This window comes from Acanthochromis polyacanthus, chromosome 4 (assembly GCF_021347895.1).
Source record: "Acanthochromis polyacanthus isolate Apoly-LR-REF ecotype Palm Island chromosome 4, KAUST_Apoly_ChrSc, whole genome shotgun sequence".
NCBI classification, from domain to species: domain Eukaryota; kingdom Metazoa; phylum Chordata; class Actinopteri; family Pomacentridae; genus Acanthochromis; species Acanthochromis polyacanthus.
In genome coordinates this window covers 2798345-2813137 of record NC_067116.1, presented here as the reverse complement: position 1 = coordinate 2813137, position 14793 = coordinate 2798345, and the positions used below count along the sequence as shown (strand labels likewise).

At 43.5% G+C, this 14793-nt stretch overlaps 1 protein-coding gene across 1 annotated transcript in view; it reads left to right on the top strand.

The window, feature by feature from the left end:
* Positions 1-2927, top strand: part of LOC110965491 (neuronal growth regulator 1-like) — a 667889-nt gene extending 664962 nt beyond the window's left edge. The window contains exons 7-8 of the mRNA XM_051947044.1: positions 2230-2288; positions 2651-2927. Of these exons, the coding sequence (XP_051803004.1) occupies positions 2230-2240 (11 nt within the window). The 3' untranslated portion in view covers positions 2241-2288; positions 2651-2927. The remainder of the gene's footprint in view (positions 1-2229; positions 2289-2650) is intronic.
* The last annotated feature ends 11866 nt before the right edge of the window (positions 2928-14793 follow it).

Below are 14793 nucleotides of genomic sequence, written 5' to 3'. Positions count from 1 at the left end.
GTGTGTGTGTGTGTAGTGAGAAATTACTGTGTGTGTGTGTGTGTGTGTGTGTGTGTGTGTGTGTGTGTGTTTTCAGTGTAGCCTTGGATCTGTATACAGTGCCTCATCTTTTTTGTGATTGCATAATAATAATAATAATAATAATGAAATGTGTTATTGCATTGGCATATCCCTAAACTGGCATTTAAATGCTTCAAATTATGAGCATTACTTCACATTTGGTATACATGATGAGAACTGGGGTCAAAACATTTTGTTTCCATTTTTGATTCTGTTTTGTTTATTAATGAACCAGTGACCTAAAGTCTACAAGAACAAATGTTTATTTTTTGAGGAATGGTGTAAGAAGGATAGTTTGGATGAGACAATAATTCAGCAGTAGTGGTGTTTTAGTTTCTTATGGAGAACTTCTTCAACACAGTCAGATTCCAATAATTCCTATTTAGTCTTCAATGTAATTCCTTCTGGCCTATCCTGTTCAAGAGTTGTATGTCTATCTTTGTCTTTGAATATCTATCATGTTGATGTAACTGATTCTTCCATCGGTGACATTTGTCTGTCAGTAAGAACTAATGTGGCCCATAGAAGTACATGTTACTCAGGTTATGTAGAATCAGTTTTTCCCATGTTATCGTTAGTTTCATCCACAATCCTTCAGAAAAGAACAAACTTCTGGTCAGAAAAAGACCTGGCAACAGGTGAAAACAAAATGTCAAAATGTTCTGCAGTCTGGTAAGTGTATCCTAAAGTGAAATGATCAAATTAGGTGATAGATTTGTTTTCTGCTGACAGTAAATTTCTGTAAAATTTTATTGCTCAACAAAAAGCACATAGCACGGGGGATGGCCCACGAAGTCAAAACTTGACCCCAGCAGAGGAGATTACAATCGATTTGAATAAAAGGAGGTCAGTGATGGACACAGCTGTGCTTTTGGAGCCACCAGAAGTAACAACTGATTGAAATTACAGGCCAGATGATTGAACAGAAGAATTGTTGAAGCTAAAAAGTAAAGTCAAAATGACTTAAAACCATTTAGATCCAACAGAAAAGTCATCACTTTCTTTGCCTTTTTTAAAGAGACAGTTAAACAAAATGATCTGGCAGAAATTTCTTAACATCTTACTTGGGTAAGTTCTGACTTTTGTTCTTGTTTAACCTTTCAATGTTAGTGTTGTATAAATAGAAAAGAAAGGATTCCAAATAAACCGTCTAGCTTTATTGCTAAAATTTTGTCTTTAATCTGCAGGCTCTATTTTCTTCCTAATAACTCTGTGACTCCATGAAAGCAGCTGGCAGGTGTGCTGTAACCATGTGAAATGTGGCTTGTTTTTTACTTTTTTATTTTGACTGACTGGTTTCTACTGCTCATGCAGTTTATTACAGTGAAACCGCTGGATAGCCTATGATTAATAATTTCCTAACACAGATGAATTAAATAAATGAATTCATAATTTTGCTCTCAATTTAATTCTTTCCTAAAAAATATACCTACTTTAATAAGTACTGAGATCAGCTCCCTGTCATTGTTTTTAGAATTAATTATTGTTGACAGTGTTTCCCACCGACCAGGAATCTATTTGTGGTGGTGTGGAGGGGGGGTAGGAACATGGAGAGACAAACATATGCAAGTTTTCTGTAACATTATAAGACGGCGCCACCTCCCCCACCCCCACGTAACCTTACGGTCACAGTGCGCGCTTTATTTTTTTCTGAACAGCGGCTGCAGCAGCACAGAGCACAGCAGCGCTTTGGATACTGGTGAGTGGCATATCTGTCTCTGTATAATCATTGTATTAAACCATTACTGTCTAAGTACTGTGATGAACAATTTCGAATGCAAAAATGCAAGCTGAGTTACCACAGCAGCCATGTGACCAGGTAAAGACGGCGTTGTTGTTAGCAACTTAGCATGCTATCTAACGTTAGCGGCTCTGTCCTGTGGCCCCGCTCCGCGGCCGGCTTGGAGGTGTGGATCCCCGCAGAGCCTGGCTCTGCCTGCCGCACAGCCCAAGGTGCAGAGCGGAAGAGCCATCGGAACAGAGACCCAGCTGAGGGGGCATTTCATAGAAACATTTTATGATTTTTAACACACAAATGAGGCATTCTGGTGTGCTGTGAGGAGAAAATAGAGGGAAAAGACAACATTGCAATATACAATTTCATTTTCACTATAAGCTATTAAAAACATTTTTTTTTAATTTGAAATGTTCTGCTTTGTCTCTTTGCAGGAAGAGATTAGAGGGAAGGAATAAGAAGAGACCAGAGTAGAGTGGAGGAAAATAAAGAGGTGAGCTGACAAGCATGGAAAAAAAACAAACATGATTTTATCTATTATACCAATAGCTGTTGTAGGACTCAGATCTGTTTACAGAAAACTGGTTAGGTGGTGGGAATTAAGAATGTTGTTCTACATATATAGACTGTAATTTTGCTTCAGTTCAGTAGAGTTGAGCTTCAGTAGAAAGCCTCATACCAGTATATGCTTTCTCCCAGACTGCCAGCTCATTACTGGATTGATCTGCAAAATAACATTCCCTAAGTGTAGATGTCCCATCAGAATGTCAATAAGACCTGGTTAATGGAATCGTATAGTAGCTACATGAGCTGCTGATACTGACAATTAATTTCATGTGTATATGTATGTTCTAGCTGCCGTGAGGTGCAACAGATTAACAAGTAGTGCCACTGACCAAGAAACTGATGCTACAGTGAAAAGATGGCTACACCTGGCCCTGATGGAGATGGAGGGAGGAGAGTCTGGATGCAGAGGAAGACCAGTGAAGAGGAAAGGGGAAAGTAATGATGTTAATGATTAATGATGATTTGTACACTCCTTCCTGTAGTTTTGGCCATCTAGTTCTGAGCCCGTTAAGTTTTTATTTGTTATATTCATTACTATTGTTGTTCCTGACATTTACATGTATATATACATATATATATATATACATATATATATATATATATATATATACACACACATTATATGATTATATTATATTATGTATTATTATATTATATTATTGTATTATATATTTATTATTACATTACTTTGATATTATATATATTATTTTACATATATTATATTATTTATATTTATATGTATTTATATATATATTTATGTACAGTTATTATACAAGATTGTATTGTTATTGTATCAATAAATAAATATTTGATACTGTTATTGTTTGGGCATTTTGTTTTCTGGGCCAAATACGGCTCGTAAGTGTATTAAAGAAGTGGCTTGGTTACGGTTTAGTTAAGGCTGACATCTGGAACCAGTTCTGAAACTTATTCGGCCCAACACTGGGCCAGGACAGGGCCACATATGGCCACATAGGTGGCTGAGACATGGCACAATCATGGGCCATACGTGGCAACCAGATGTGGTCCTCCCAAGTGCCGTAATACATTGCGGTATGTGAGCCGAGTCTTAGTGAGTGGTGTGGGCCACCACTCAGCCAGACAATTTTGCTATGTGGGTCATAATAATTACACAAGATTAATTAATGTGAAAGTGTTTGATGACATCATGTTGATAATATTTCCATGTTTCAGGTCTTTCTGTATAAAAATAATCTGATGGGTCACATTCCGACAGAGAGAAAATAAAACAGTAAATATATTCTTGAATAACAGTCACATGTTTCCAAGACATAAAATAAATGTAGATCATGTCTGACCTACTTACAGCAGCTTGGGGTGGTCATACAGATGATAGAATTCATTTAAAAATATAAGAGGTAGTTTAAGAATTTAAATGGAATGATGTCAAAAACAGTTTTTTTTAGGAAGAGCTGGAATATCCATCCATCCATCATCCATCCATCCATCATCCATCCATCCATCCATCATCCATCCATCCATCCATCCATCATCCATCCATCCATCATCCATCCATCCATCCAACCATCCATCCAGCCATCATCCAGCCATCATCCATCCATCCAACCATCCATCCATCCATCATTCATCCATCATCCATCCATCATCCATCCATCATCCATCCATCCATCATCCATCCATCATCCATCCATCATCCATCCATTCATCATCCATCCATCCATCCATCCATCATTCATCCATCATCCATCCATCCATCATCCATCCATCCATCCATCCATCATTCATCCATCATCCATCCATCCATCATCCATCCATCATCCATCCATCCATCCATCCATCATTCATCCATCATCCATCCATCCATCATCCATCCATCATCCATCCATCCATCCATCATTCATCCATCATCCATCCATCCATCCATCATCCATCCATCATCCATCCATCCATCATCCATCCATCCATCCATCATCCATCCATCATTCATCCATCATCCATCCATCCATCCATCATTCATCCATCATCCATCCATCCATCATCCATCCATCATCCATCCATCCATCCATCATTCATCCATCATCCATCCATCCATCATCCATCCATCATCCATCCATCCATCCATCCATCATCCATCCATCCATCCATCATTCATCATCCATCCATCCATCATCCATCCATCCATCATTCATCCATCATCCATCCATCATTCATCCATCCATCCATCCATCCATCCATCCATCCATCCTCTATACACCGTTTTATCCTCACTAGGGTCATGGGGGGTGCTGGAGTCTATCCCAGCTGACTCAGGTGAAGACAGGGGACACCCTGGACAGGTCACCAGTCTGTCACAGGGCTACATATACAGACACACAATCACACTCACATTCACACCTACGGACAATTTAGAGTAACCAATTAACCTCAGCATGTTTTTGGACTGTGGGAGGAAGCCGGAGTACCCGGAGAAAACCCACGCATGCACAGAGAGAACATGCAAACTCCATGCAGAAAGATCCCAGGCCGGGATTTGAACCGGGGATCTTCTTGCTGCAAGGCCAAAGTGCTAACCACTACTGCACTGTGCAGCCCCACAGCTGGAATATGAAAAGCTAAACAGTTTTCATTACAAAGATACTGTAAGAAATTGACATCACTGGATCATCTTAGTCCAGGTTCAACATCCAGTCCAGTCTGATCACCAGTAAAACCAGTAAAGCCAGTAAAACCACAGCTTAATAACCTGTAAATAACCACAACTCCTGATGGTTCCTTTGTTTCACATTTAATGAATTATCTTTTTACTAAACATCACGAACAACCTGAAATTTATGAAGAAAAATAAATTCAGTTTCACCAACATTCATCCTCAGTTTATCATTTCCACATTACAACTTCCAGATCACAGAGTGTCTACAAAGAAACACAACATTTAGTCACCTGGAACTGAACCATGGAGGATTTACTGGAGGATCACAACCACAGAAGAAGACAAAAAGAGACAAAAAACAACTAAAACAAGACAAAATATGACAAAAATGAGACACGATATGAAAAAAAAATTAGAAAAATGGCACAAAACAAAACAAAACAGAAACAAAAAAATTACAAAGTGACAAAAAATAGACAAAAGATAAAAATACAAAAGTAGGACAAGAAACACAAAGAGACAAAAAGGGGACACAAAACGACAGAAACACGAAACAAACAACACGAAACAAAACAGAAAAGACAAAAATAACACAAAAACTTACGAAAAGGAAGCACAGAACAACAAAAATGAGACAAAATGACAAAACAACAGTGAACAATCTGGTATTTTACTTTCTGATCCAAACAACTTGTCATGGTCTAGAAATGATTTTAAATTTATAGTTTTATTAATTTACAATCTGCAGTTAATGTCTTCTCTGGAATATTTACACTTTGAGGGCCGGATTGGACCCTCTGGAGGACCACTTTTGGTCCACGGGCCTCATGTTGGACCCTCTGGAGGACCGCTTTTGGCCCACGGGCCTCATGTTGGACCCTCTGGAGGACCGCTTTTGGCCCACGGGCCTCATGTTGGACCCTCTGGAGGACCGCTTTTGGCCCACGGGCCTCATGTTGGACCCTCTGGAGGACCGCTTTTGGCCCACGGGCCTCATGTTGGACCCTCTGGAGGACCGCTTTTGGCCCACGGGCCTCATGTTGGACCCTCTGGAGGACCGCTTTTGGCCCACGGACCTCATGTTGGACCCTCTGGAGGACCGCTTTTGGCCCACGGGTCTCATGTTGGACCCTCTGGAGGACCGCTTTTGGCCCACGGACCTCATGTTGGACCCTCTGGAGGACCGCTTTTGGCCCACGGGTCTCATGTTGGACCCTCTGGAGGACCGCTTTTGGCCCACGGGCCTCATGTTGGACCCTCTGGAGGACCGCTTTTGGCCCACGGGCCTCATGTTGGACCCTCTGGAGGACCGCTTTTGGCCCACGGGCCTCATGTTGGACCCTCTGGAGGACCGCTTTTGGCCCACGGGCCTCATGTTGGACCCTCTGGAGGACCGCTTTTGGCCCACGGGCCTCATGTTGGACCCTCTGGAGGACCGCTTTTGGCCCACGGGCCTCATGTTGGACCCTCTGGAGGACCGCTTTTGGCCCACGGGTCTCATGTTGGACCCTCTGGAGGACCGCTTTTGGTCCACGGGCCTCATGTTGGACCCTCTGGAGGACCGCTTTTGGCCCACGGGCCTCATGTTGGACCCTCTGGAGGACCGCTTTTGGACCACGGGCCTCATGTTGGACCCTCTGGAGGACCGCTTTTGGACCACGGGCCTCATGTTGGACCCTCTGGAGGACCGCTTTTGGTCCACGGGCCTCATGTTGGACCCTCTGGAGGACCGCTTTTGGACCACGGGCCTCATGTTGGACCCTCTGGAGGACCGCTTTTGGCCCACGGGTCTCATGTTGGACCCTCTGGAGGACCGCTTTGGGCCCACGGGCCTCATGTTGGACCCTCTGGAGGACCGCTTTTGGACCACGGGCCTCATGTTGGACCCTCTGGAGGACCGCTTTTGGACCACGGGCCTCATGTTGGACCCTCTGGAGGACCGCTTTTGGACCACGGGCCTCATGTTGGACCCTCTGGAGGACCGCTTTGGGCCCACGGGCCTCATGTTGGACCCTCTGGAGGACCGCTTTTGGCCCACGGGCCTCATGTTGGACCCTCTGGAGGACCGCTTTTGGACCACGGGCCTCATGTTGGACCCTCTGGAGGACCGCTTTTGGACCACGGGCCTCGTGTTGGACCCTCTGGAGGACCGCTTTTGGACCACGGGCCTCATGTTGGACCCTCTGGAGGACCGCTTTTGGACCACGGGCCTCATGTCGGACCCTCTGGAGGACCGCTTTGGGCCCACGGGCCTCATGTTGGACCCTCTGGAGGACCGCTTTTGGACCACGGGCCTCATGTCGGACCCTCTGGAGGACCGCTTTGGGCCCACGGGCCTCATGTTGGACCCTCTGGAGGACCGCTTTTGGCCCACGGGTCTCATGTTGGACCCTCTGGAGGACCGCTTTTGGCCCACGGGCCTCATGTCGGACCCTCTGGAGGACCGCTTTGGGCCCACGGGCCTCATGTTGGACCCTCTGGAGGACCGCTTTTGGCCCACGGGCCTCATGTTGGACCCTCTGGAGGACCGCTTTTGGACCACGGGCCTCATGTTGGACCCTCTGGAGGACCGCTTTGGGCCCACGGGCCTCATGTTGGACCCTCTGGAGGACCGCTTTTGGACCACGGGCCTCATGTTGGACTCTGGAGGACCGCTTTTGGACCACGGGCCTCATGTCGGACCCTCTGGAGGACCGCTTTGGGCCCACGGGCCTCATGTTGGACCCTCTGGAGGACCGCTTTTGGACCACGGGCCTCATGTTGGACCCTCTGGATTAGACCCTGTGAAGAAGGAATAAAGAAAAAAAGTTGATTTCAGATGTCGAACTACGTCGACCCGGCCGACTCGTGGGGAAGTGAGACGATAATTGTGTGTTTTTGTGTGATGAAGAGCGTTGAGCAGCAAACATCGGTCTGACGGCTTCCATCCTCCATGATCTGTTAAAGCAGCAATAACAGCTCAGTAAACGAGGGAAAACAGAGACAGAGGCGTAAAATAAAAGGGCTCATATAAATGCTGGAGATATGGAGACTTGTAATGTTCTCAGCGTGAAGCTCACAGTCAGCATGTTTTCCAGAAAGCGGTTAAAGCTGGATATTTGTGACAGCTATTCTTCTGCCCAAACGTTCCATCTGTGTTGTTTTCTGTGATTCATCCTTAAGTGCAACAGACTCCATGTTTGTCACGGAGCATCGTGACGTCGCTTCTCCCTCGGTGACTTTCTGCTTTTTGTTTTTTTGGTGTTCAAATGACATCTGTTGCTTGTTTGTCAGAACCCTGATCACATCGTTTTGTCTCGTTTTTGTCCTTTCATTTGTCTTTGGAGTCGTTTTGTGTCTACTTAACCAGAGTTATATCCAAGTCATCAAAGTTATGGTGTTAATGATTTGTTGTTTTCTGTCTTGTTTTGGTCATGTGTCTCGCTTTTGATGTTTTGTGTCTCGCTTTTGTCGTCTTGTGTCTCTTTTTTGTTGTATTGTGTCGCGTTTTTGTGGTTTTGCGTCTCGTTGTTGTCGTTTTGTGTCTCGTTGTCGTTTTGTGTCTCGTTGTCGTTTTGTCCATCCTCCTTGAAGAATCTGTCCTCTTCTGCCGCGGTTCCTTCAGGTTTCTTCCAGTTTTCTTCCATTTTTAAGAATGTTTTATTTCAAACCCCGTGAGGCAGATCCATGATTTGTCTTATTGGACTTTATGAAAAAAAATCAACTTATTAACATCCACTGAACTCTACAGAAATGTCAGAAAGCGGCCGAATGTTCAGGACGTGCAGAAAAACACACATCTATTTGTGTGCTTTGTGTTCCTTATTTTCATGGATAATTGAATCAAAAACAGCCGTTAATCAGGAGGTTTTCTCATAATGAACTCTACAAAGGCAGACCAGTGTTACTCTCCAGAGCTTCTGTTTTCCTGTTTGCTCAGAAAGCAGCAGAAGGAGAAAAATCTAATAAATCTTGGGACAGACCGGCCTTGAAAACTTCCGTGTGTTTGGTTGATTTTGGCGAAGCGCTTTCTGAACAAATCCATCACCTGCTTTTATCAGATCCAGGACCAACAAATGGCTCTCAGAACATAAGAGCTGCTGTCCTTGTAGCGGCGAAACGCTCGATAACAGATGGAAAAAACACAAAGAGATCCAGGACGCACCCAGAGGAGCTGAAAATGATCTGACTCAGTACTTTTACCACTCTTTATTGTCACGCTGTGTCTCATTTGAGTCATTTTGTCTCATTTGAGTCATTTTGTCTCATTTTTGTTTTTTGTCTCATTTATGTTGTTTTGTGTCTCATTTTTGTTTTTTGTGTTTCATTTTTGTTTTTTGTCTCATTTATGTTGTTTTGTGTCTCATTTTTGTTTTTGTGTCTCATTTTTATTGTTTTGTCTCATTTTTATCGTTTTGTCTCATTTTTGTCATCTTGTGTCTCATTTTTATCGTTTTGTCTCATTTTTGTCATCTTGTGTCTCATTTTTATCGTTTTGTCTCATTTTTGTCATCTTGTGTCTCATTTTTATCGTTTTGTCTCATTTTTGTCATCTTGTGTCTCATTTTTGTTGTTTTGTGTCTCATTTTTGTTGTTTTGTGTCTCGTTTTTGTCGTTTTGTGTCTCGTTTTTGATATTTTGTGTCTAGTTTTTGTCCTTTTGTGTGCGTGTGGCACTCATAAAATAGTGTGGCCACAGTTATGTGATAAAGTTTAGAATAATCACTAAGTTCATCATTTTGTTTATGTGTACATGTTTGTTGATGGCAGTAGGGTCGACATTAATTACCACACACAGCAGTTCTGTGTAGGCAGCAGTGAGGCGGAACCTTTGTTTGTTCTGGTTGCACGTGGGACCGGTGTGAGGGAACACACCCCGCGCTCTCTTCAGAAGCAGTCTGGAGAGAAACACGGTGCAGTGACACTCCACTGTTCCTGCTGTATCCTCCTCATACGGGTTGGTAACTGTGGAAACGTGCAGCTGTCTGCCTCATAAGGCCACTCTGTCTGTAAAGTGTTCAGTGGCGAAACGAACCCGTTACATGTAAAGACAAAGAACGTTAGCTGGTCTCAGCCGAGTGTTCTCCTGCTGATGTCATTGCTAGAACAACAGTAGTGAAGTGTTGTGAAGCTCCCGTACACTATGTTTAGCATTTACATTGTTAGTGAGATTAGCATGATTTAAATGTATTTAGAACAACTGATTTAATGCTGTTTATAGTGAGCACTGAGAGTTAATGAGGGGAAAAGGGCTGTTCTGTTTAAACGTTTTGTGAAATGTGTTAACTTAAGCGTTTTGAAGTAAATACGTTTCAGCAGCCTGTAATTATTACAGAGTGTCTAGCTTCTCAGATTTGAAGTGACAGAATGCACTTATTTAAATGATGCTGAAAATAAGCAGCAGTGATGAATGCGTTTTAATGACTACAAGTGTTCACTGGATGAAGAAAGGTCACTGAGAGTGTCATGGCCATGCTGCTGCCCTTCTCCTTCCTGTCCCATTGTGTGTCCACCTCTGTCTGTCGTCCTTCCCTTCTGTCTCTCTCCCCCGTTGCTTGCCCTCTTTCTCTGATTGCTTCATGATCATCAGCTGCACTCAGTCAGTCACTTCCTCTCACCTGTTCCTCAGCTATAGAAACCTCTGCTCCCCTCAGTCTTTGCTGGATCACTGCTTCAGTCACCACAAACCCACCTTTGGATTGTGTCAGCCTTGGACTCTTCAGCCCCCCCCCTTGGACTCTGTGGACTTGCCTGTTCGTTCCCTTAATGATTGGTTTTCCCTGCTGTGTGAGTTCCTTTTCCTTTGCTCTGTTATTTTCAGCTGTTTGCTTTTTGCTCCGCCTCCTCAGTCCTGTTTTCAGTTCTTTATAGCTTTGATTCTCCGGTTTTGATTCTGGTTAATCAAACCCCTTTTTCCTTAAACACCTGTCTTTGGGTTCTCCAGCCCCCCGGTGGTAACAGAGTGTGTGTGTCAGAATCAGTAACATGTTAGAGTGAAAATGTGAGGAGATGGAATGTAGGGATGGACTTTAGAGAACTCAGACAAACATGAAGAACAGGAATGTGTTTATGGGCTTTGTTGATGATTTTAAGGTGTTAATAAAACACAGAAGTGATCTGGAGAGGAACGCTGACATGTTCTGCTTTATTCTCCTCATTCAGGCTGCACACGTTTGCTGCTGTGGACTCACACCTGGAACATGTGGATCTATGGATCTGTTTCTTTTTGTCATTTTGTGTCGTTTCTTTGGTTTTATGTCGTTTGTGCCTCATTTGTCAGTTTTTGTACATTTTTTTTGTCGTATTTCTGTAATTTCGTTGTTTTTTTCTGTCTCATTTTTAAGTTTTCTTTTCATTCAGGACCAGTTTTGAGTGATTTTGGTCATTTTGCAGACATTTTGAATGAGTTTAAGTAATTTTTGAACAGATTATGCATAATTTTGAAAATGTTTTAAATCATTTTTTACAAGTTTATGTCAGTTTGGACAGCTTCAGTCATTTTGAACACGTTTCCAGATGGTTTTTGTCTGTGAACGTCTCCATGTTTCTGATCTGTGGCTCTGAGGGTCAGGAGGAGAACTTCAGGATCTCTTTGTGTCTTCCTGCTGGGAGGATGATGTTTCCTCAGCTGGAGGATGAAGGGACAGGAGGACAGGACGCTGCTCGGTGTCTTCAGCCTGCAGGACGTCTGGAGGTCACAGCTGGACCTGAACCAGCCTCAGCTCTGCTTTAATTGGTCCCACTCCAGGAATTATCCTGCACCCTTTCATTTCCTTCTGAACGCCTGACTGGCATCCACCTTTAATTTGATCGTTCCGTCCTCAGGGAGCATTTATCAGATAATAAAAGTGATAATTAGATTAATTCTGCTGATGCTGACCCGTTTAGCAGGCACCGGGCTGAGAGCTGTTCCTCACGTCCACCTCCAGGTCTGATGAAGTAATAAAAGCTCCACCAACAGCATTAGCCATCGATTAAACTGGAATTAAGAAATATCTGTTCATTATCATTTCCTATCTGAGCTGCGGCTCCTACAGCACAGATTACAGGAAAAATGAAGCCGAAGCCGTTTCCTTCAGAGCGTCACTGAGATGGTTTTCAGTTTGGGACCAGGATGAGGCTAATGGAGTTGACCTTAAAGTTGTGTTTTATTTAAAAATGCCACCAGAACGTGAAGCTGTAATTAGTTTCTGTGCAGTTTCATTCTCTGAATGTGCAGCTTCTCTCCACCTCCACACTCTGTTTCTTCATTTCATGGCAGATAAACTTCCACTCAAACACAACCGACAGGATATTTGTTGCTCTGTCAGTTTCTGTTTGCATCTCCTGACGCTGGCTCTAATGACTGGAAAATACCAACCTGAACCATTTCTGGATGCAAATGAACATTAGTAGAACACAGACTTCAGGTGGAGTCGCTTATAGAAGCCGACAGCAGCTTCATGTTCAGGAGGAGCTTCAGGATCCACAAACACCAGCCAGGAGCATTAGCTGGTTAGCATTTAGCTGCAGCTAGACGTCACCGACGGGACTTTAGGGGGAGGAAACCACTTTACATTGTTCAGCTTTCCAGTGGAAGCAGTCATTCATCGTTGCTTCAAGGACAAACCTACAGCCTGCAGCAGAGAAACATGAGGATTTAGTGATGAAAATGAGCCCACAGTGAGGAAAGGTTAGGTAACAATGAGGACATGATGAGGAAAAATGTACTTACAGTAAAGAAAAACAGGAATCCAAAGAGGAAAAATGAGCCTAAAGTGAGGAAAAACCAGCTCAGAGTGAGTAAAGATGAGGCTCAGAGAGGACTGTAGGTGGAATAAACCATTAGATACTGTTAATATTCATCATCCTTGGTTTGTTCCAGCAGCAGCTTCAGCCTCCTGGTGACGTGTTTGCAGAGAGTTGATAACAGGATGCTGTTTATCTGCTGCATTAATGGATGGAGATGGTTCCAGTAAATTATCACCTGTCAGATCAGACGTTTGACGTGTTGATGCTGCAGATAGGAACTCTGGAAACGCTGCTTCTTAACCGCCTTATCGGCCATCTGAAGACCACGGATGGAAACATGAAACAGATCAAAGCTTTGGATCGGCTGATCTGGAATCCACCGTTTCTAATCTGCTGGAAGCTGTGATGTTCAAACATGGAGATCCGTGCGTCCAGGTGGAAACGCTCCACCCAAAGTAATTAGACGGTTCTTTATCTGCACGCAGAGAGGATTGTAATGAGGAAAAATGAGGCTGTGGTAAGGAAAAACTAGACTTCAGTAAAGACAAATGAGGCCACAGCGAGGAAAAATTAGGCAACAGTGGAAAAAGTGAGGCTCTGGTGAGCAAAAATTTTCTTACAGTGAAGAAAAATGAGGCCACAGTAAGGAAAAAATAGACTACAATGAGGATACAGCCAGGAAAATGAGCCTATAGTGATAATAAATTAGGCAACAATGGAAAAAAGTGAGGCTACCATGATGAAAAATTGATGAAAAAGGCCATGACAAAGAAAAAATTAGGCCACAGTGAGGAAAAATGAGGAAAGAATGGGGAAAAAATTAGGATACAGTGAAGAAAATGTGCCTCCTGGATCAGGGAAAATGAACCTATAGGGAGGAAAAATGAGGCAGGAATGGAAAACAGTGAAGCTATATTGAGGAAAAACTGATGAAAAAGGCCACGATGAAGAAAATTAGCCTACGATGAGAAAAATGTGAATACAGTGAGAAAAAATGAGCCCTTAGTGAAGAAAAGGGAGGCTGTGACAAGGAAAAGTCTGCTTATAATGAGGAAAAATTTGAATACAGTGAGCAAAAAATAGCCTATGGAGAGGAAAATTAGGCAACAAGGAGGAAAAAGTAGGATATGGTGGAGAAAACCAGCTTTAAGTGAGAAGAAATGAGGCCACGATGGAAAAACAGGAGACCACCATGAGGAAAACGAGGTCACGGTGAGGAAAAATTAGCCTTCAAGGAGGAAATATTAGAATACAGTGAGGAAAAATGAGGCTGTAGTGAGAAAAAAAAACAATAAAGACAAAAGCAAGAAAAAATAGCCTATAGTGAGGAAAAATGACCGGCCGATCTTCAGAAGACAGATGGAACCTGAAACAGATCAGAGCTTTGGATCGGCTGATCTGGAATCCACCGTTTCTAATCTGCTGGAAGCTGTGATGTTCAAACATGGAGATCCATGCGTCCAGGTGGAAACACTCCACCCACGCTGCATCAGATGAAGCTCTCAGAGTAATTAAAGGATCCTTTATCTGTATGCAGAGAGGAAACCCGGACTCTAATGAGCAGCACCTGTAATTACCTGTCAGGTGATGGAGTGTTGGTGCTGCTGGAGTCCACTCTGAGTCATTCTGTTTTTCTGGGTTCTTCTCTGCTTCTCTGATCGTCTTGTTTTTCTGCTCCTGAGGGAGAACCGAGATGGAGGCGGCTCTGTTCCCCCGTGGGATTGTTCTGTAGCGGGAAACCTTTCAGCTCGGCACGTTCCCCGCCATCAAAACGCTGCAAACAAAACGGCGGTTAGCATTCTGAGGGAGGAGGAGGCAGCCTGGGGTCGTCTGAAGACACCTCAACACAGGAAGAGTTTCAAACCAGAGCAAAGCGTCCATATTGTCTCCAAACTTTCAGAGCTGGAGATGAAACGGGTCAGTGGTCGGTTTCCCCAGAATGACCGACAGCTTTGGAGATAATTATTGGACCATCTGTGGTTTTCTGTAGCAAAGTTTAGACAAAAGGCCTTCAAAGGTGTTTGGATTTTTAAAACAACTGAAGCATCATCTGACAGTGCTGCAATCTTCCAATACAGGCAGTAAATAGG